This window comes from Calypte anna, chromosome 1, assembly GCF_003957555.1.
Source record: "Calypte anna isolate BGI_N300 chromosome 1, bCalAnn1_v1.p, whole genome shotgun sequence".
NCBI lineage: Eukaryota > Metazoa > Chordata > Aves > Apodiformes > Trochilidae > Calypte > Calypte anna.
In genome coordinates this window covers 37,309,844-37,326,628 of record NC_044244.1, presented here as the reverse complement: position 1 = coordinate 37,326,628, position 16,785 = coordinate 37,309,844, and the positions used below count along the sequence as shown (strand labels likewise).

The 16,785-nt window shown below is 40.2% G+C and overlaps 1 protein-coding gene across 1 annotated transcript in view; it reads right to left on the bottom strand.

The window, feature by feature from the left end:
• The window catches only part of LOC103538133 (potassium voltage-gated channel subfamily KQT member 1), a 471,128-nt gene that overhangs the window by 436,022 nt on the left and 18,321 nt on the right, over nt 1–16,785 (bottom strand). Inside the window, exons 2-3 of the mRNA XM_030444254.1 lie at nt 13,030–13,120; nt 96–222 (exon numbers count right to left, since the gene is read on the bottom strand). Of these exons, the coding sequence (XP_030300114.1) occupies nt 96–222; nt 13,030–13,120 (218 nt within the window). The remainder of the gene's footprint in view (nt 1–95; nt 223–13,029; nt 13,121–16,785) is intronic.

Sequence of the window (16,785 nt, the reverse complement as noted above, 5' to 3'; positions counted from 1 at the left end):
AGAGATAGCTCAGAATAGCAATGGTCTCTTCAGCAGTTGATATCTTGACCTTAAACAGATGATAATAGGAAAGTAAAGGCAAAAAGAAATCTTACCAATAATTGATATTGGCTTTCTGGCAAATCGTAGTCTTCCCTGGAAGCCAACGTACTTACTCCTGCAGCCTGCAGACCACAATCGAACCACATATTCAGCACCAAAAAATACAACCAGAACTATTTCCTGTCAGAATTAAAAGAACAAAATATCATCTTTTTTTCATTGAAAGATAGATATCTAATTTATTTTTGCACATCTAATTTATTCCCATGACTAATACCAAAAGCTTGTTGAGATGAAAGGTGTAATAAAAAATTGTGCATTTCAATTCACTTTTTATAGGCATATGCCAGCCAGTGTGTCATAGGGAATGTGATTTCCATGAATTAAATGATAGATTAAGCTCCAGTCCATCAGTTTATCACAGGGAAAAACACAGTATTCTTCTTCTTTGGTCTATTTTCAAAGCTTAAAACTTTAAAAAATGAAAAAAGGCTATAGGCATATAATTCCCAAAACTAGCAATTTCTAGACCATGAAACAGAATTTATAAGTACAAAACAAGAAGGCTTAATGTCAATTTTTTTTTATATTGAAAATAAAATAATAAAATCACAAAATATATCAAACTGGAAGGAACTCATAACTTTAATCACTACTCCTCACAGGACTACCTAAAACTAAACCATATAACTAATAGTCACCCAAATGCTCCTTGCACTCTGTTAAGCTTGGTGCTCCCCAGTCATCCCACTCAGTGACTGACCACCTCTTCAGCAATGAATATTTTTCCAGTGCACAACCTGAACTTCCCCCGATGCAGCTGCATTCCATTTCCACATGTTCTATCAGTGTTCACCAGTGATCAGCGTCTCCCCTTCTGCTGCCCCTCCTGAGGAAGCTGTAGACAGCAGTGACATCACCCTTCAGCCTTCTTGTCTCCAAGCTGGACAGACTGAGTGATCTCAGCTGCACCTCCTGAGGTGCCTTGAGACCTTTCACCATTTTTGTCGCCCTTCTCTGGACACACTCCCCTGAGTCCTTTTCACACTGAAGTGCCCACGATTGCTTGATGTGGGCTGCAGCATTGCAGTGTAGAGTGGGACAGTCACCTCCCTCTACCAGCTAGTTATGCTGTGTTTGATGCACCCCAAGGACACTGTGGGCCCTTTTGGCTGCCAAGACACATTCACATTCCACTAGCCATCAACCCCAGATCTCTTTCCATGGGGAGCTCTCCAGCCTCTAATTCCCCAGTTTGTATAAATAATCAGGATTGCTCCATCCCAGGTGGAGAACCCAGCACTTCCTCTTATTAAATTTCATAGCTGGTATTGCCCAGCTCTCTAGTCTATACAGATCTCTCTGTATAGACTATCCTTGAGGGAGCCCATATCTGATTCTAGTTTAGATTTACCAGCAAACACACTCAATGTACATTTAATTCCTGCATCCAGATCATTTATAAAGCCATCATTTATAAAAAATATATCATTTATCATTTAGGGCACTGACCCTAAAATTGAGACCTGAGGAACTCCACTGCTGACTGGGCCACCAGCCTGATGTAACCCCATTTACCCATTAAGCTCAACCTATCAAGCAATTGCTTACAGATGTCCAGAGGGATGCTGTGAGAGACTGTATCAAAAGCTTTGCTAAAATGACGACCTTGTCATAAAAGGAAACCAAGTTGGTTCAACAGGACAGCCACCAATCACTACTTCACCCATGGGGCTCTCTGCTCACAAGCAAGAAATCTAGCAGGGCACCTTTCCTACACAGGTCCTTTAGTGCCTGCACCAAAAAGTTATCTTCAACATGTTTCAATAATTTCCTGGACATGGTGGTGTCCATTGTGTGATATTCCCAGCTTATGTCTGGGAAGTTAAAATCACCCAGAAGGACAAGAGTGGCTGATCTAGACATATCCCTCAATGCCTTGTAGAATAACTCATCAGTGTTATTGTCCTGTCTGAGTGGTCAACAGCAGCCTCCCACAGCATCTGCTTAATTTGCTCTCCCTTTTGACCTTATCCAGAGGCTCTCAACAGTGTTGCCACCAACTGTGGCGTACAGTACAACTCCTCTCCATCCCTCCTGAAGAGCTTGTAACCATTCATCATGGCCCACCAGCCAAAGGACCCATCTTGCCAGTTTCACTTATGCCAGTGATGAAGTAGCTCTGGGACTTAGCCAAAGCTTCTAACTCCTCTTGTTTATTCCTCACACTACACACATTAGGACAGAGACATTTCCAATGTGCTCCAGCATACTCAGCACACTCTGGAGCAGACTGAATCACATTGTCCCCCACATACTGGCATGCTATCCCTATGCTTATCTTTAACAAGCATTTGGCAAGGGGTTTACCCCTTAACCCCTTCAAATGAAGTTTACATCTTTTTAGATGGGCTCTGCAAACTCTTGCACAAAAATTCTTTTACCACTTTGAGACAGATGCACGCTGTCTGTCGCCAGCAGGCCTTGTGTCATGTGGACCAATTCATGATCAAAAACCCCACAATTCTGCAGGTGATGAGAATCCCAGAGTCAGGTATTGATCTTCTGGCTCTTTCTGTTCCTCCCTGAATCATCCCTTGCAACTGAAAGGACAGAGGAGAACACTACTTGTCCTACTGATCCCTTAGCCAGTCCAGAGGCCCTGAAGTCTCTCTGGATTGTCCTCAGATGTCTTATTCATAGCTGACTACATGGAAAATTAGTAATGGATAATAATCCAAGGACTGTACTTGGGTAGGAAGCTTTCTTGTTACATCTTTAACCCAGGCTTCAGAGAGACAGTAGACTTCCTTAAAAAGTAGGTCTTGTCTTCATACTGAGCCTTCTCTTCCCCTCAGAAGAGGGTCTCCTATGACAATGAGGTAAGTTTCTATTTTCATAGAAGCAGTTTTGACATGGAGTGTAGGCTGACTTAACCTCAGCAACACCTCCAAGCTAGATGAACCATTGCTGTCATCATTGTTTGGTTCCACCTGCAGAGACTTGTACTTTCAGACAGGGGCACAAGGTCAAGTAGAGTAGGCACAGAGGAGATGAGCCTGCTGATCCTTGCAGGAACTCATCACCATTCACTTCTATCCCTTAGGTCACCACATTCAGCCAGATGGAGAGAGAATAGGGAATCCTCCATATCCTGCATCCTGTCTGCCTGACAGGCCTGTTCCAGGGGAATGAGGCTATGATTCCAGTCATCTATCTATCTATCTATCTATCTATCTATCTATCTATCTATCTATCTATCTCTTGGACCTCCTGATACTTCTCCAGCTACTCACCTCTTCCCAGAGCTCTGCCTCTCAGCAGAGGAGTTCCTCTACCTGGGTGCATCTCCTACACACTGTGCTCACTACTACCATCCCCAGTAGTGGTGTAAGAGCAGGGCACACCTTGCAGGCTGATGCCTGGGCAGCAGCACATTTCCACCAGAGCTCTGTCTCGGAAGCTGCATCAGTCCCAGTGGGTGCAGAGTTTAGAGAGGACACAGCCTTTTGCCAGGTGGATACCATTTCTCTCTGGTCCAGCTGGCAGAGCTTCAGTGGCCTTCCTGAGCACAACCTGCCCTGCTGGGCAGAGTCACATCCCACCCTTTCTGCCTGCCCAGTTCACAGCACTTCTTTTGTAAGGGTGGGGGAGATCTTTGTTCCTTCCTTCCTAGTTTTCCTCTGCCACTGCACTATGCACAACCAAAATACAGCTTCTAGGCTTTGTTCCAACCCAAACTGTATCCAGTAACTCAGAGTCACCTTCTATATAAATTAAAGCTTTGGAAAATATTTGTATTTTAACTTACACACGCTTGCAATCTGCACCTAGGGAATTCTTAAGCACCCAAAGAGTGGACACACTTAAATCACAATTTTCACTGAAAAACAGTATCAACATATCTTAAAAACTGACTTTCTGAAGGGTTGAAAAGAGATGAAAACATTTTAAAGCTGAAAAACAAACAAGAAAAACTCCACGCTAATATGTAAAACTTCAGTTGAATTTTGTTTTTAACAAAGTTACATTAATATTTCTGTATTCACTTCTAACTCCTTGTTTTTCCTGGAATGAGAACCAAGAAAAAAAGTACAATCTTCATCTGTTTTCATGGCACCTTCATCCTGACTGAAGCCAGGGATTAGTAGAAAACTAAGTTTACTGCACAGTTTCAAGGCAAAACCACAAGAAAATACAAAGCAAATTAGCTTCAGAAGTTTGACTTTTTAAAAATTAATGGATTATCTAGAGCTTCTACAAGTAATAGTTCTAAGTTTGCGTGCTAAAATCTAAATGCATGCATTTATTCAAGCATAACAGTCCAAGCACAATTCATGAACAGTCTTCAAAGGAAAATTCTTGCATTTTCAGATATCTTGCAAAATGCTCTCTCATTTATTTGTCTACATTTTTAGCAGGTTCTTGGTGTCATCACATAGTAGCATTTCTTTTCTAGTCTCTCATTAAGGACCCAAAGGAAGCAGCACACTGTCTATGTGGACCAAACAGACCTGCTGGAGGAATGCCACTGAGGCTTTGCAGTAGACTGTGAAGACTCTGAGCACTTCTTCCTGTAATTAGGCCAAAAATGTGGAAAAAAAGCATTTCTGAAGCAACACTTCCATGTCCTTCTCTGCAGTATGAAATGCCTGAGCTCCACTGAGCTCACCTAGAATTACATGTGTTAATAGTTTTAGAGGAAGAAAAGTAGAAAGCATAGCTTTTGTGATTTTGTTGACAGTGTTGCTAATGAATCCTTCGATGATGGAAGATATTGGTAGCAATTCAAAGGAAGACAAATGTGCCATCCAGCTGCATCAAAAGCATATTTCTGCTGCTCAGCTGAAGTGCTTTCTTTCAGTGTCAGCCCTAGCAGACAACACTGATGGCAGTGGAAGGATCTTTCCTGCAGAAAATGCATGTAATAATCACTCAGTCATTAAGGTAAAAAAATGTGCAGAAAGAAGACAGATAAGTTCTGAGGAAGAAAAGGCTTCTTAAATTTAGGTTCTTTCTTGATGATCTTCTGAGTATACTTTTAAAAGCTGAAACTGAAACTATATCTGGCCTGAAGGTATTTTGTCCTCAAAGCAAATTCCACAACCTGTGACTTTATTTCAGCGACTAAGACCCATCTTGGTTATGCCCAGGAAATCCTGCTGAAGTCATAAAGGTTGCACAGGAAAGGGAAAATTAAATGTTGACACAAAGGAGGAGCAAGGAGGAACCTACATCTTCATTAATTAATTAAATTACTGATTTATTTTATTTACTAATTAATTAATTACTGGTCTCAGTTTGTTTTGTCCTGGACAGGTGACCACATTAGCAAAACCAGGCAATTTATTGGCAGCCTCAGACAGGCCTATGACCAAAGCAGCATCAAAACTGGATAAACATCACAACTCTGTAAGTGTATAAGATTTTGAAACTTAAACTGTTGTTGTGTTTGTCATGTTGAAAGATATGAGGCATCCATTTCCAGGGCTGTCAAAGCTGATCAAGCTTTACCTCAGTAAATTCACCTTTAAAAAAGCCCTAATCTGCCTCATTCTCCTCCTGTCTACATAAACACTTCCCAGAACCTTGCATTTATTTATTCATGTTTACCTCTGGCAAAACAAAATAAAACAAAAACAAACAAAACAAATCCCAGCAATTTTCTGGAAAGTCAAGAAGAACAATGGTTCTTATTGAAGTGGCAACAAAAAGATTTGTGAGGTATTGTGGACAGGGATGAACTCCTCCAGTCAAAATTAAAAAAAAACAAAAAGCAAGGAAGAACAAACCATTACATCAAAAAAATAAGAGCCACATCAGGCTTAATCAAAATAGAGCCAATAAATAACCTTGGCTATTCTACCTAGCAAATAGCCTTGCGTGTCACCCATTTCTCTCAGCAGCCACTCTTTGAACTCCTGGTAGGAAAGAAAGGGAAAGGGAAGCTTCATATCCTTTGAAGAGAACATCTGCCATGAACTGTCAGGACATTTGCCATGACCCACTGAAGGATCACGAGACAGGTGTGGAAAAACAGAGCATGGTCCTGTGTTTGGGGCACCACACCTGCTCCAGAGGCACAGCCAGAGGGATTCTGTATTGACAAATACATCAGTGAAGAGGGTCTATAGGTAGTGCTGAAACTGGAATTATCTTCCAGGAAGAGAAGCACAGAGCAAGGAAACAGCAGTATGGACCTGATTCTTCATACTCACACGATAGTCTTTTCCTGTTTTGTTAATGAGTAAGGATACTGTTGATAATTAAAATTGCCATGGTAATGCTAGGGAAAGGATTTATTGTCCAGTAAAAGCCTATGCAAAGAACTGACATATAATTACAGATTTTAAACTAGGCTTGTACTGTCTAACATCTCTTCTGAAGTCAGTAACATCATTCTGTGATGGTGTGCTTGTCCCTGTTTTCTGAGGAAAAAATAAACCCAAAACATACAACTAAAATATTCTTTGTTCAGTCAGGTGAGAGCCCTAAGACCCATTTCATCTTTGTAATGTTTTTTCTTTTTTTTAAGCCTAGTTACCACATAAGTCTTTTCATTTCCCACTAAATCAGTCGTGAAATAATAGATAATAATTTTATGCCATTCTTAGTATACTTCCATTTTATGTATTTTATTAAAAATGAAAAAAAAAAAAAAAAGAAAAAAAAAGCTTAAGGGGAAATAGACATGCAAGTGTCTTCCATCCATATCTAATTCAATCAGTCAAATAAGAAACTGTTTTGGAAAAACCAACAACCCAAGAATGTCACTGATAACCAAATAGAAAAATGCTCACATTAAGACAGAAAATCAACATTTTATGCAGGAGTGTGTGCAAATTAAATATACAGCATGGAATTTACAATATGTTCCAGTATGGTTATGGATAGCTGCATGGAGGAAGCAGGAGAAGGGAAGGAGTTCGGCTGGAGTGATTAAAGTGCACACATGAAAAAGACAAGTATTTTCTCAGCTGCAGCTGTGTTTTAGGTGGAGAGCACACACAAGGCTCTCTTCACTTTTTTTATTGGAATATTTAGGTGCTCGGGTAAAAAGAGGAAGTGGGATGGCTAAATGAATAGTGTGTGCTCACGAAGATTCAATCAAGGAATGGCAGCTCAAAACAATGAAGCCTCAGAAGCAGGCATAAAGGTTTAATAGTCCAAATGTTTTCACACGTGTACTTATATCCAGAATTTAATCTGATAAACTGTCTTCAAGGTTTTCCAGTCCTTACAGCTAAAAATGTCAATTTAGTGACCTGTTTAGCTTAAGAGTTACTCAAATGCTAAGAAAACCTACTGCTACTGAAAATACTTCCCATCATCATGCTTGCTCTTAGAAAGATGACCAACATCATATGTGAAAATATATCATCCAATGGAAGAAAATATGCCCCCAAAAATATGCCAAATCCTGCTAAGTGTCCGATATCTTTGCTAGGTTATTCAGACTTACATCTCTTAGATGAAACCGATGCACATAATGCTTAAAAGTTAGTTGATTGTATACAAGAGGATTTATGTGACATTTCTTTAAAAATGTTGCCATGCATGTCTGATACATAGGCTTAATTTGCTGACTGCATACAAGGACTATCTTTATCTGTCAGTTTGTCTAGTCTGCTAGGCAATATTGTGAAAACACTAAGAAGTGTGTAAAATTTTACAAAGGATATTATGACTAGGGCCTTTGTTAACCAGTTTCAGCCATACTTACTGCACAATGATCTCTGTTTCAGACAGCGGAAAAGAACACAGCAATTGTCCAACACAACATGTTCTGTACTGCATTTAGTCAGCCTTATTGTATCACAATTCACATCAAGAATCTTGATATTTACATTTGGTTAGAGAAAGACAATGGCAACTCAGCAAGATTACTTAGGCAAACTTACAGAGTGTGTTGAAAGAGTTGTGGACACAAAATTTTTCCTAATATGTGTAATATGTGAAACAGTATTCCCTATCTATTTTAATAATGTTTTATATTGTAACGATATGAAATTTTTGACCTATTTTTTCATCTTGCTACAGAACAGCAAGGAGGGCAGAAAGAAACAGGGTTTCTCTTTTGTTTCCTCTCTCACAGGCTTGCAAGGAATAAAAGAAAAGAGCAGAAGTCTTTGAGTATTAGTATTAGTGTTCTGAATTAAAGAGGTGTCTAGTACATAGTCTAATAGAAGTGTATTTTTCTACTGAAGCAGCTTAAATAAGAGTTCCTTTAAGGGCCTGGACACCTCACTAACACCTACTGTCACACAGGCATTATGCACTACACAAGTATCACACAATGCCACTAAATATTACAAGACCTACTCTGCATGCTGTAATCTGGAAAAAATCCATTATCATCTGTAAGGTGAGGCCAGCAGGAGTACCTGTGAGCTTCACGTATTATCAACATCACTTAATTAAACAGACCTGGAAAAGGCCCTGAGTGCTAATATCATGTGGCAAAGCACACATTCAGATTTATAATTGGCACAAAAGCAGGAAATGGATAAAAATTCCACCAACTTAACACTAATTGCTTTGATGAGGTGGAGAAAATGTCATCAAACCTATTAGAATGCATACACTTGACTATAAATCATAGAGTAGACTAAATGAAGCTTACATACTGTGCAGATTTATTTATACTCTGCTAATAGATTTAAAGTGACACAGTATTTTAGAGAATTTATTACATAGTTTAAATGAGAGAATGGACAAAAGCAGAGACAAAAAATAAAGGAACAGGAGAGCTCACCCGCTGCAAGTAGACAGGGAGAATGTGTTCTTTTTAAAAACACACACTTTGAAAATGGTGTCATAAATTGCTTTAAAAAAGAAAATCCATGCTGAGGTCCAGTTCAGAAGCAGAGGTCCAGTTCAGAAACAGAGCAGCTAAAATGCACAAATGCCTTAGCTGGCATAAGTCAGCTATCACTTTGTACTCTGACATTTGGGTGCTCTGAGCAAACTAGACAATATATAAAACCAAGCAGTGAAAGACAGATAGCAGTGTGAGCCATCAGCAGAACTCTTCCTTGAGATCCTTCCCTTAAATCCTGACTTCTAAATAGAGCCACAGCATGAGCCTCTCTCCTGAAAAACTTAAGCAGCAGCTGATGTGGGAGCTCCTAATCTTAAATCTCAGCCTTTTCTCCAACAGGATTTGCATCCACAGGAATGTTAATAAAAGTTATGTACTGAATGTAGTCACTGCATGAGGATTGCAGGTAACCAAGAAATGTAAGAGGTTGTGAGGGCCTACAGTGGAGGCAACAAGTGAGAACCCTGAAAACTGAGTCTTTAAGGGTATTGTGTACCCTCAATTATCATGTCACTATGAACACAGGTGTTACTGTGTTTGGAAGATATTTTTCCATCAAAGAAACAAGTCAGAGGAAAGCAGATGCAGAAAGTCTGTCTCCCAAAGGAAGAGGTTCCACAAGAACTGAGCTCATCTAGCAAAATCACTGGAATTCAGGATCCAGCCCTGCTGAAACAGGGAAGGTGATCCTAAATCAGACTGTCCACCTTGTTTATGGCTCTGCTGCAGATCACTTAGAGCACAGTATGTGCCCTTTGAAGTCCTACTGAGAGGACTGAGGCTGAGAAAACTGCAGTAGGAAACCACCCATCAGGAGAATATATCACTAAAATGTAGTGATGTAGTGATCCCTGTTGAAAGCAAAAGAAAAGACTGAAAAGTGCTTTATCTATTTTAATAGATAACAGTTTCATATGAAAGCCTTCCTTCTTTGCACTGAAAACAGACCTCTGCCAGTGATAAAACACTGAAATAGATACTCTTTGGGTTCATTCCAGTATATTAATTTCTATACAGTTCTGGCATTCCCACTTAGCCTGGATTTGCTGCAGTGATTTCCCATTTGGATTATGTGCTCTGAATTGGAAAGCTCATTCTGATAAACAATTTTTCCTAACCCTCTTTCATTCCATTGCAATGGAATTAAATACATTAAATAAATTATGGCATACAAGAAGAAATTAAATTAACAAAGATGAATCAATATGTTTTATAGCAAAAACTTCATCTTTTCTCAAAGTCAGAAAAACTCTTGGTATTCCTAAACTAAAAAAGTAATTAACATCAAGATATTAAAACAATTAAAAGTTTCCTTTTCACCTACAATATTCTGTTCTTCCACAAATTCATGATTCATTATATTTTATGACTGATAGCATGTAAATAAACATGTGCATATGATAAAATTAATAATGTTTTCTTTTTTTTTTAACAGAAAAAATAAGTGAAATTACTCCCAAGAGATCAGAAACTCTTTTTGCTAGGTCTTTTACATTAAAAATAAAAGTCTGTCTTTTGTAAACTACCATGGTGACCTCTCCTGGTAGAAAAATATATGACCTCGAACCACGAAAACAGATTAATCCTCAAAGGAAGAATTACACCTGGCCCACCTTATAGTTTATTTTTCAGTGCCAGATCCTAAAAGATCTAGATGCTGTTTACCAATCAACACTGACATGCAAACTACTGGGTCATTAAGAAAAGATTATAGCCTCCTGCTGAGTAGGCAAAAGCCTATACTACATGATTTGGCAACATTTTAAAGATCATTTTTCAATAGAATAATCCTAGAGTAAGATAAGCTGTGAATATTAGGGAATTAAAATTTGGGACAAAGTGGAAGGGTAAAGTGTTGCATAAAAGTGACACAATGAAGGAAGTCTTGAAAAGTAGGTGGACATAAGCATTTGCAGGGTTCACCAAAAATTTTTCCTGGTATAAACATTTTAAACAAACGTAATAATTTCATTTTTTTTCTAAGTAAAAATACTCTTTAACACTTCAAAAATTTTTAATCTCAGTCACTTAGCTAATGTGTTCTTGGACTCAGAATACTTCAAGGTTTGCCTGTGCAAAAAGTCTGTGTTAATATGTGAGCAAATCTTAGACATCAGCTTAAGATATGCTTTGCTTTGAATAACCACTCAACAACATTAACTGGTGAAAATATATAAATTTGTTGTATAATAAGCACACACACATGAAAGAAAGCTTTATCCATCAGGAAAAGGACATTCCATTTAAGTCTGATGACCTCCCAGAGAAGAAAGGGGTTGAAGAGAATTCTAACTTTGCACAGTATAGTAAATAAGATGTTAAAGGACCATCAACAGAATAAGGAATATAAAAGGAAGAGTTATTTACAAATTACAGTAATAAAAACCAGAAAGAAAATTAAGCAGGCAGAATTTTTGTAATGAAAGACATTGTAAGTGATCAGCACTGATTTGATTGATCTGTTGAAAATTTCAACAAGTGAAATAAAAAAGCAATAAAGTGGTTAGAACTCTGGGTCAGTGACTCTTGTCAATGTAAATAGAGCTTACCCATGATAGAAGCATAAGGTAATGGTAAAAGTGCATATTATTTATTTTAAAAACAAGCAGATTAAAGGCATCTCTGGTATTTCAAGACTAATTTTTTCTTCTTTCATTCATTACTAAACCCTCTGTAAATCTATCAGTGAGGAACTGAAGTATGAAATTACTTCAAGCCTGTAGGATTTCCAGTTATAAAAAACAACATTATAGCTGCTCTCTTTAATTTCTCATAGTGTTCATATTGGATTATTTTGAGGTTAACAAAGAATAACAAGAAACAGGTAAGTCTGACAGAACAAAAAGAAAGCTGTCAGGCTTTGCCTTCTTCAAGATTAACACTTTTCAAGAGCCAGGTTCCTGGCAGAAAAGTATATGGGGATGCAGCTCTGCAGATCAGGCAGGGATCACAAACTCATTCTGCACTCAGTCCTATGGTATTTAAAGAGCACTTATGAAAACCATTAGGATGGTAGCAGATAAACACAAGATATAATTAGGAGTCAATTCTATCCACGGCAGAAAGTGAACATTGTTGACTCAAGATTAAGCACTAACTGTAGGAAATCCCATGATCACCATTCTTGACTTGTATTTGGAAGAAGCTATTTAAAAAGCAAGCAAACTCTGACAAATGTCATGAGTGCCAAAACAGTCTAGAGAGCAATTAAGGGAAATTAGGGAGGAAAAAAGGCCAAGACAGCCAGTTAACAGGATTTTTTTTTTCCGCCTTTTATTTACAAAAAATATGAATTCATTTTTTTAAAGGAATTTTAAACCAGTTCCAAAATTTGGTTGATCACAGGCTTCTTGGGAATAGACTGTACCATGTGGCCCAAAAAAAGGCAAGAAAGTCACATTCCTTTCCCTGTCCCCAAGTTGCTACTCTTAGAATATACCATAAACCCTTGGTACTCCCATTCCGGTACTTAGGCATGGCACAGTAATTCATGAGACTGTATCCCAAGTTCCTAAACACCTAAAAAATAATCCTGGGAAGGATTATTTCAGAAACTTGGTTTTAGTATGCAGTAGAATAAGCTCTGTCTTTTCCCCAGTCACAATTACAGAGCTGCCCCCAGCCATCTCTCATACTGGTCTTTTGGCTCAGTGTGCTGCTCATTTTGCCATTTTATCCTAGTGATCAAAGTGGAGGAGTTCTTAAGAGACTGACTGCCCCAATATTTAGGACATAAAATACTATAAGCAATGCACAGGGACATCAGAAAGAGACATGAAGCACTGGTATTGTGAAGTCTGGTATTGTGAACTTAGTGCATCAAATCAGGATCTGACAGGAGGCCACTAAAGGTGACATCATGGTAGAAGTTTGTCACAGACCACATAATCAGGCATCTGACACAGTCTTCTTTACACAGCTCAAGAAAGTTTCTAGATTACTCCCTAATTCCTATAGATTTCATTTCTGAGCAATGCAATCAAATGCAAGCAATCCGAGAGATTTCTGGAATGTGTCAGGAATAACTTTTAGATATAGATATCAGTAGCTGTAAATTGGTAGCTTGCTTTGCATGAGGATTTTTAACATTTATCCCTCTTGTTCACCTGAAGAAATTTAGATTCTACCAAACTGACAAGAGTCTTTCCTTAAAAAAGTTCACTTACCATCCAGAAAAGGGTTCCAGTGGCAAATTCAGAATAATGCTCTATAGTAGACAGTATACTGAATATTAAGCAGATCAGTACCAAGAGAAATCTGTAAAAACAAAACCAGTGTTTAGTGACTCAACAAACTGAACTGTAAATCTAGATCTAGTTTTAGCTCTTTCATTCACATCAATTTTTTTCATCAGATGTAGTTTGTTTCATCAGTTCATTCTTCCTAGCCAAGCTGAGTATAAACATTTTGCATTTAATTACTTCCAAAAATTATGGGATAAAATTGATAAAAAGGCTGAACTTAGTAATATCAATAGGTAAAATTCACATTATCAAGTATAAATTCTCATAGAAGCTTGTCATAGTGATTGATTCATGTTTCACTGATTTCTATATAATTGATGTGCATTTATAATTTACATATTCAAATTATATACTCCATATACTCAAAACATACATAAATATGGAAGAAACAGCTACCAGAGTATTTCTAGGATCACCATTCAGATTAAAAAAAGAAAATTAAATCATAAGCCTCAAACCCCCCTAAAATAGTTTAAAAAAGCAAAATTGAAAATTTATGAGAGTTGGAAAACAAAACATGCAATTGATTCTCAGTAGATTAAATAGCCATTACTTTGATGCTTACAATATCTCAGCCATCTTTCAACCACTGGTAACATATTAATACTTAAACAACAGGTAAAAATAAATTATGTATGAAGAATTTTGATGGACAGTCCAGAAAGACAGTTTTCTGATGTTTGCACTACAGTTTTATCCATCACTTAAGGTGATGCAGAAAAAGAAAAACAAAAATAAGAAAACTGAGATTTCCATTAACATACAGACACATTCCCCCTTGTGTACCAGCTTCTCCAGCTGTCATTTCATAGAATCGTAGAATCATAGAATTGGCTGGGTTGGAAGAGACCTCAGAGATCCTCAAGTCCAACCCTTGATCCACTACCGCTGTGGTTACCAGACCATGGCACTGAGTGCCACATCCAGTCTCTTTTGAAATATCTCCAGGGATGAAGAATACACTACTTCCCTGGGCAGCCCATTCCAATGCTTGATCACACCCTTCGTAAAGAAATTCTTTCTAATATCTAACCTAAACCTCCCCTGGCACAACTTAAGACCGTGCCTTCTTGTCTTGCTGAGAGTTGCCTGGGAAAAGAGACCAACCCCCCCCTGGCTACACCCTCCTTTCAGGGAGTTGTAGAGAGTGATGAGGTCTCCCCTGAGCCTCCTCTTCTTTAGGCTGAACAGCCTCAGCTCCCTCAGCCTCTCCTCATAGGATCTGTGCTCGAGTCCTTTCACCAGCCTGGTTGCCCTCCTTTGGACCCACTCCAGAGCCTCGATCTCCTTCCTGAACTGAGGGGCCCAGAACTGGACACAGTACTCAAGGTGTGGCCTCACCAGCGCTGAGTACAGGGGCAGAATCACTTCCTTGGATCTGCTGGCCATGCTGTTCCTGATACAGGCCAGGATGCCATTGGCCTTCTTGGCCACCTGGGCACACTGCTGGCTCATGTTCAGCTTCCTGTCAATCCAAACTCCCAGGTCCCTTTCTGCCTGGCTGCTCTCCAGCCACTCTGTCCCCAGCCTGGAGCTCCCCATGGGGTTGTTGTGGCCAAAGCGCAGGACCCGGCACTTGGCCTTGTTGAACCTCATCCCATTGGAATCAGCCCAACTCTCCAGTCTGTCCAGGTCCCTCTGCAGAGCCCTCCTGCCTTCCAGCTGATCCACATTCCCCCCCAGCTTAGCGTCGTCTGCGAATTTGCTGATGATGGACTCAATCCCCTCATCTAAATCATCAATAAAGATATTGAACAGAACTGGGCCCAACACTGATCCCTGGGGGACACCACTAGTGACCAGCTGCCAACTGGATGCAGCCCCGTTCAGCACCACTCTCTGGGCCCGGCCCTCCAGCCAGTTCCTAACCCAGCACAGGGTGCTCCTGTCCAAGCTGTGGGCTGACAGCTTTTTCAGGAGGATGCTGTGGGAGACGGTGTCAAAGGCCTTGCTGAAGTCCAGGTAGACGACATCCACAGCCTTCCCCTCATCCACCAGGCGGATCACCCGATCATAAAAGGAGAACAGGTTGGTCAGACAGGACCTGCCCTTCCTAAACCCGTGCTGGCTGGGTCTGATCCCTTGCCCATCCTGTAGGTGCTGTGTGATTGCCCCCAGGATGATCTGCTCCATAACCCTGCCAGGCACTGAGGTCAGGCTGACGGGCCTGTAGTTTCCTGGGTCCTCTTTCCAGCCCTTTTTGTGGATTGGCGTGACATTCGCCAACTTCCAGTCATCTCAGTCATCTGGGATGTCCCCAGTGAGCCAGGACTGTTGGTAGATGATAGAGAGAGGCTTGACGAGCTCTTCTGCCAGCTCTCTCATCACCCTTGGGTGGATCCCGTCTGGTCCCATAGACTTGTGGGGATCCAAGCAGCTCAGTAAGTCACTGACTGTTTCCTTCAGGATTACAGGGGGGCTGTTCAGATTCTTGTCTCTTTCCACAAGTTCCAGAAGCCAGCTGTTCTCAGGACAACCTGTTCTGTGCTAAGAACACATCTGATTCTGTGCTATGAGTCTGTAATTAAACTCTGAAACCAGCAATTAAAACGTTAATGGTTCTGAATGTGAGACATTTTTCCAATAAGAAGCTGTCCCAAAGAAGATAAACACTACTGTCAAGGCTAGTTCAAGGCTCTCAAAGCAAATGATGGACTAACTGGCAGCTGTGCTATTAAAATTGTGAGTTTTCAGCAAAGAGATATAAACACACTGACTGCACTTTGTGTGCTTTTGGTGACTTACATGAAAAATATCAGAGGAAAATCTTATCAAGGTGGGCAAAAATTGATGTTCACCCTAGGCAGCAGTGACATGACAAAATTCCTTAGGAGTCTATCTAGGGATTTGCCCAAGTCAGCATTTTTGAAACACCAGTGTTCCAGATGAGGAGATGAAATGCACCTCATTGAGTCCACATGTGACACCAAACTAGGGGTTCAGTCTATAACACTGAGGGCAGAGCCACTGGTTAGAGGTGCCCAAACAGGCATCTGTACAGGCCTGAAGGGATCTCATAAAACTGAATATGAGCAAATGTCAAGTCCTGCACATGGTATGGAGCAGACCCAAACCCATATCAGCTGATGACTGTCTGCATCTTGGGCTGCATCCCCTGTAGCCTTCCCAGCATATGAAGGGCAGTGATGGTTCCCTTTTTCTGGACTATACCCAGGGTGATGCACACAGATGGGGCCCAGATGGGACCCACAGAGCAGAGATGACAGACTGGAAGGAGCTTGGCAGAGGGCAAAACCAGCAAGAGGACAACCCTGACCCAGCATGAGTAGAGACTGGTGCCACTACTCTAATGGTGGGGGATACTCTGCCCATGATGCCCACCATGTGTCACACTTGCCTTGAGGTACTATGCATCTTCCAGTCACTTCATTTGTTGCCTTCATCTCTTTGTCCCCCTGGAAGGTGTCATTTCGTGACACATTATACACCACTTGTTCTCAGTCTACCCCATGACTTACAGGTCCACCTCCTCCTTCCCATCTACATCAGAAAGGCATCAGAGAGGTGAGCTCCTGCCTATGATATACCCACAGACCCGCATTTTAATGTCACACCCCACATTTTTCCTACTTGTCTGTGGTTGCCATGTTTTTGAAACTGTCATATCCACATGATCTCCAACCACCCTCTGACTCATTTCCTCATTTCTTTTGGACC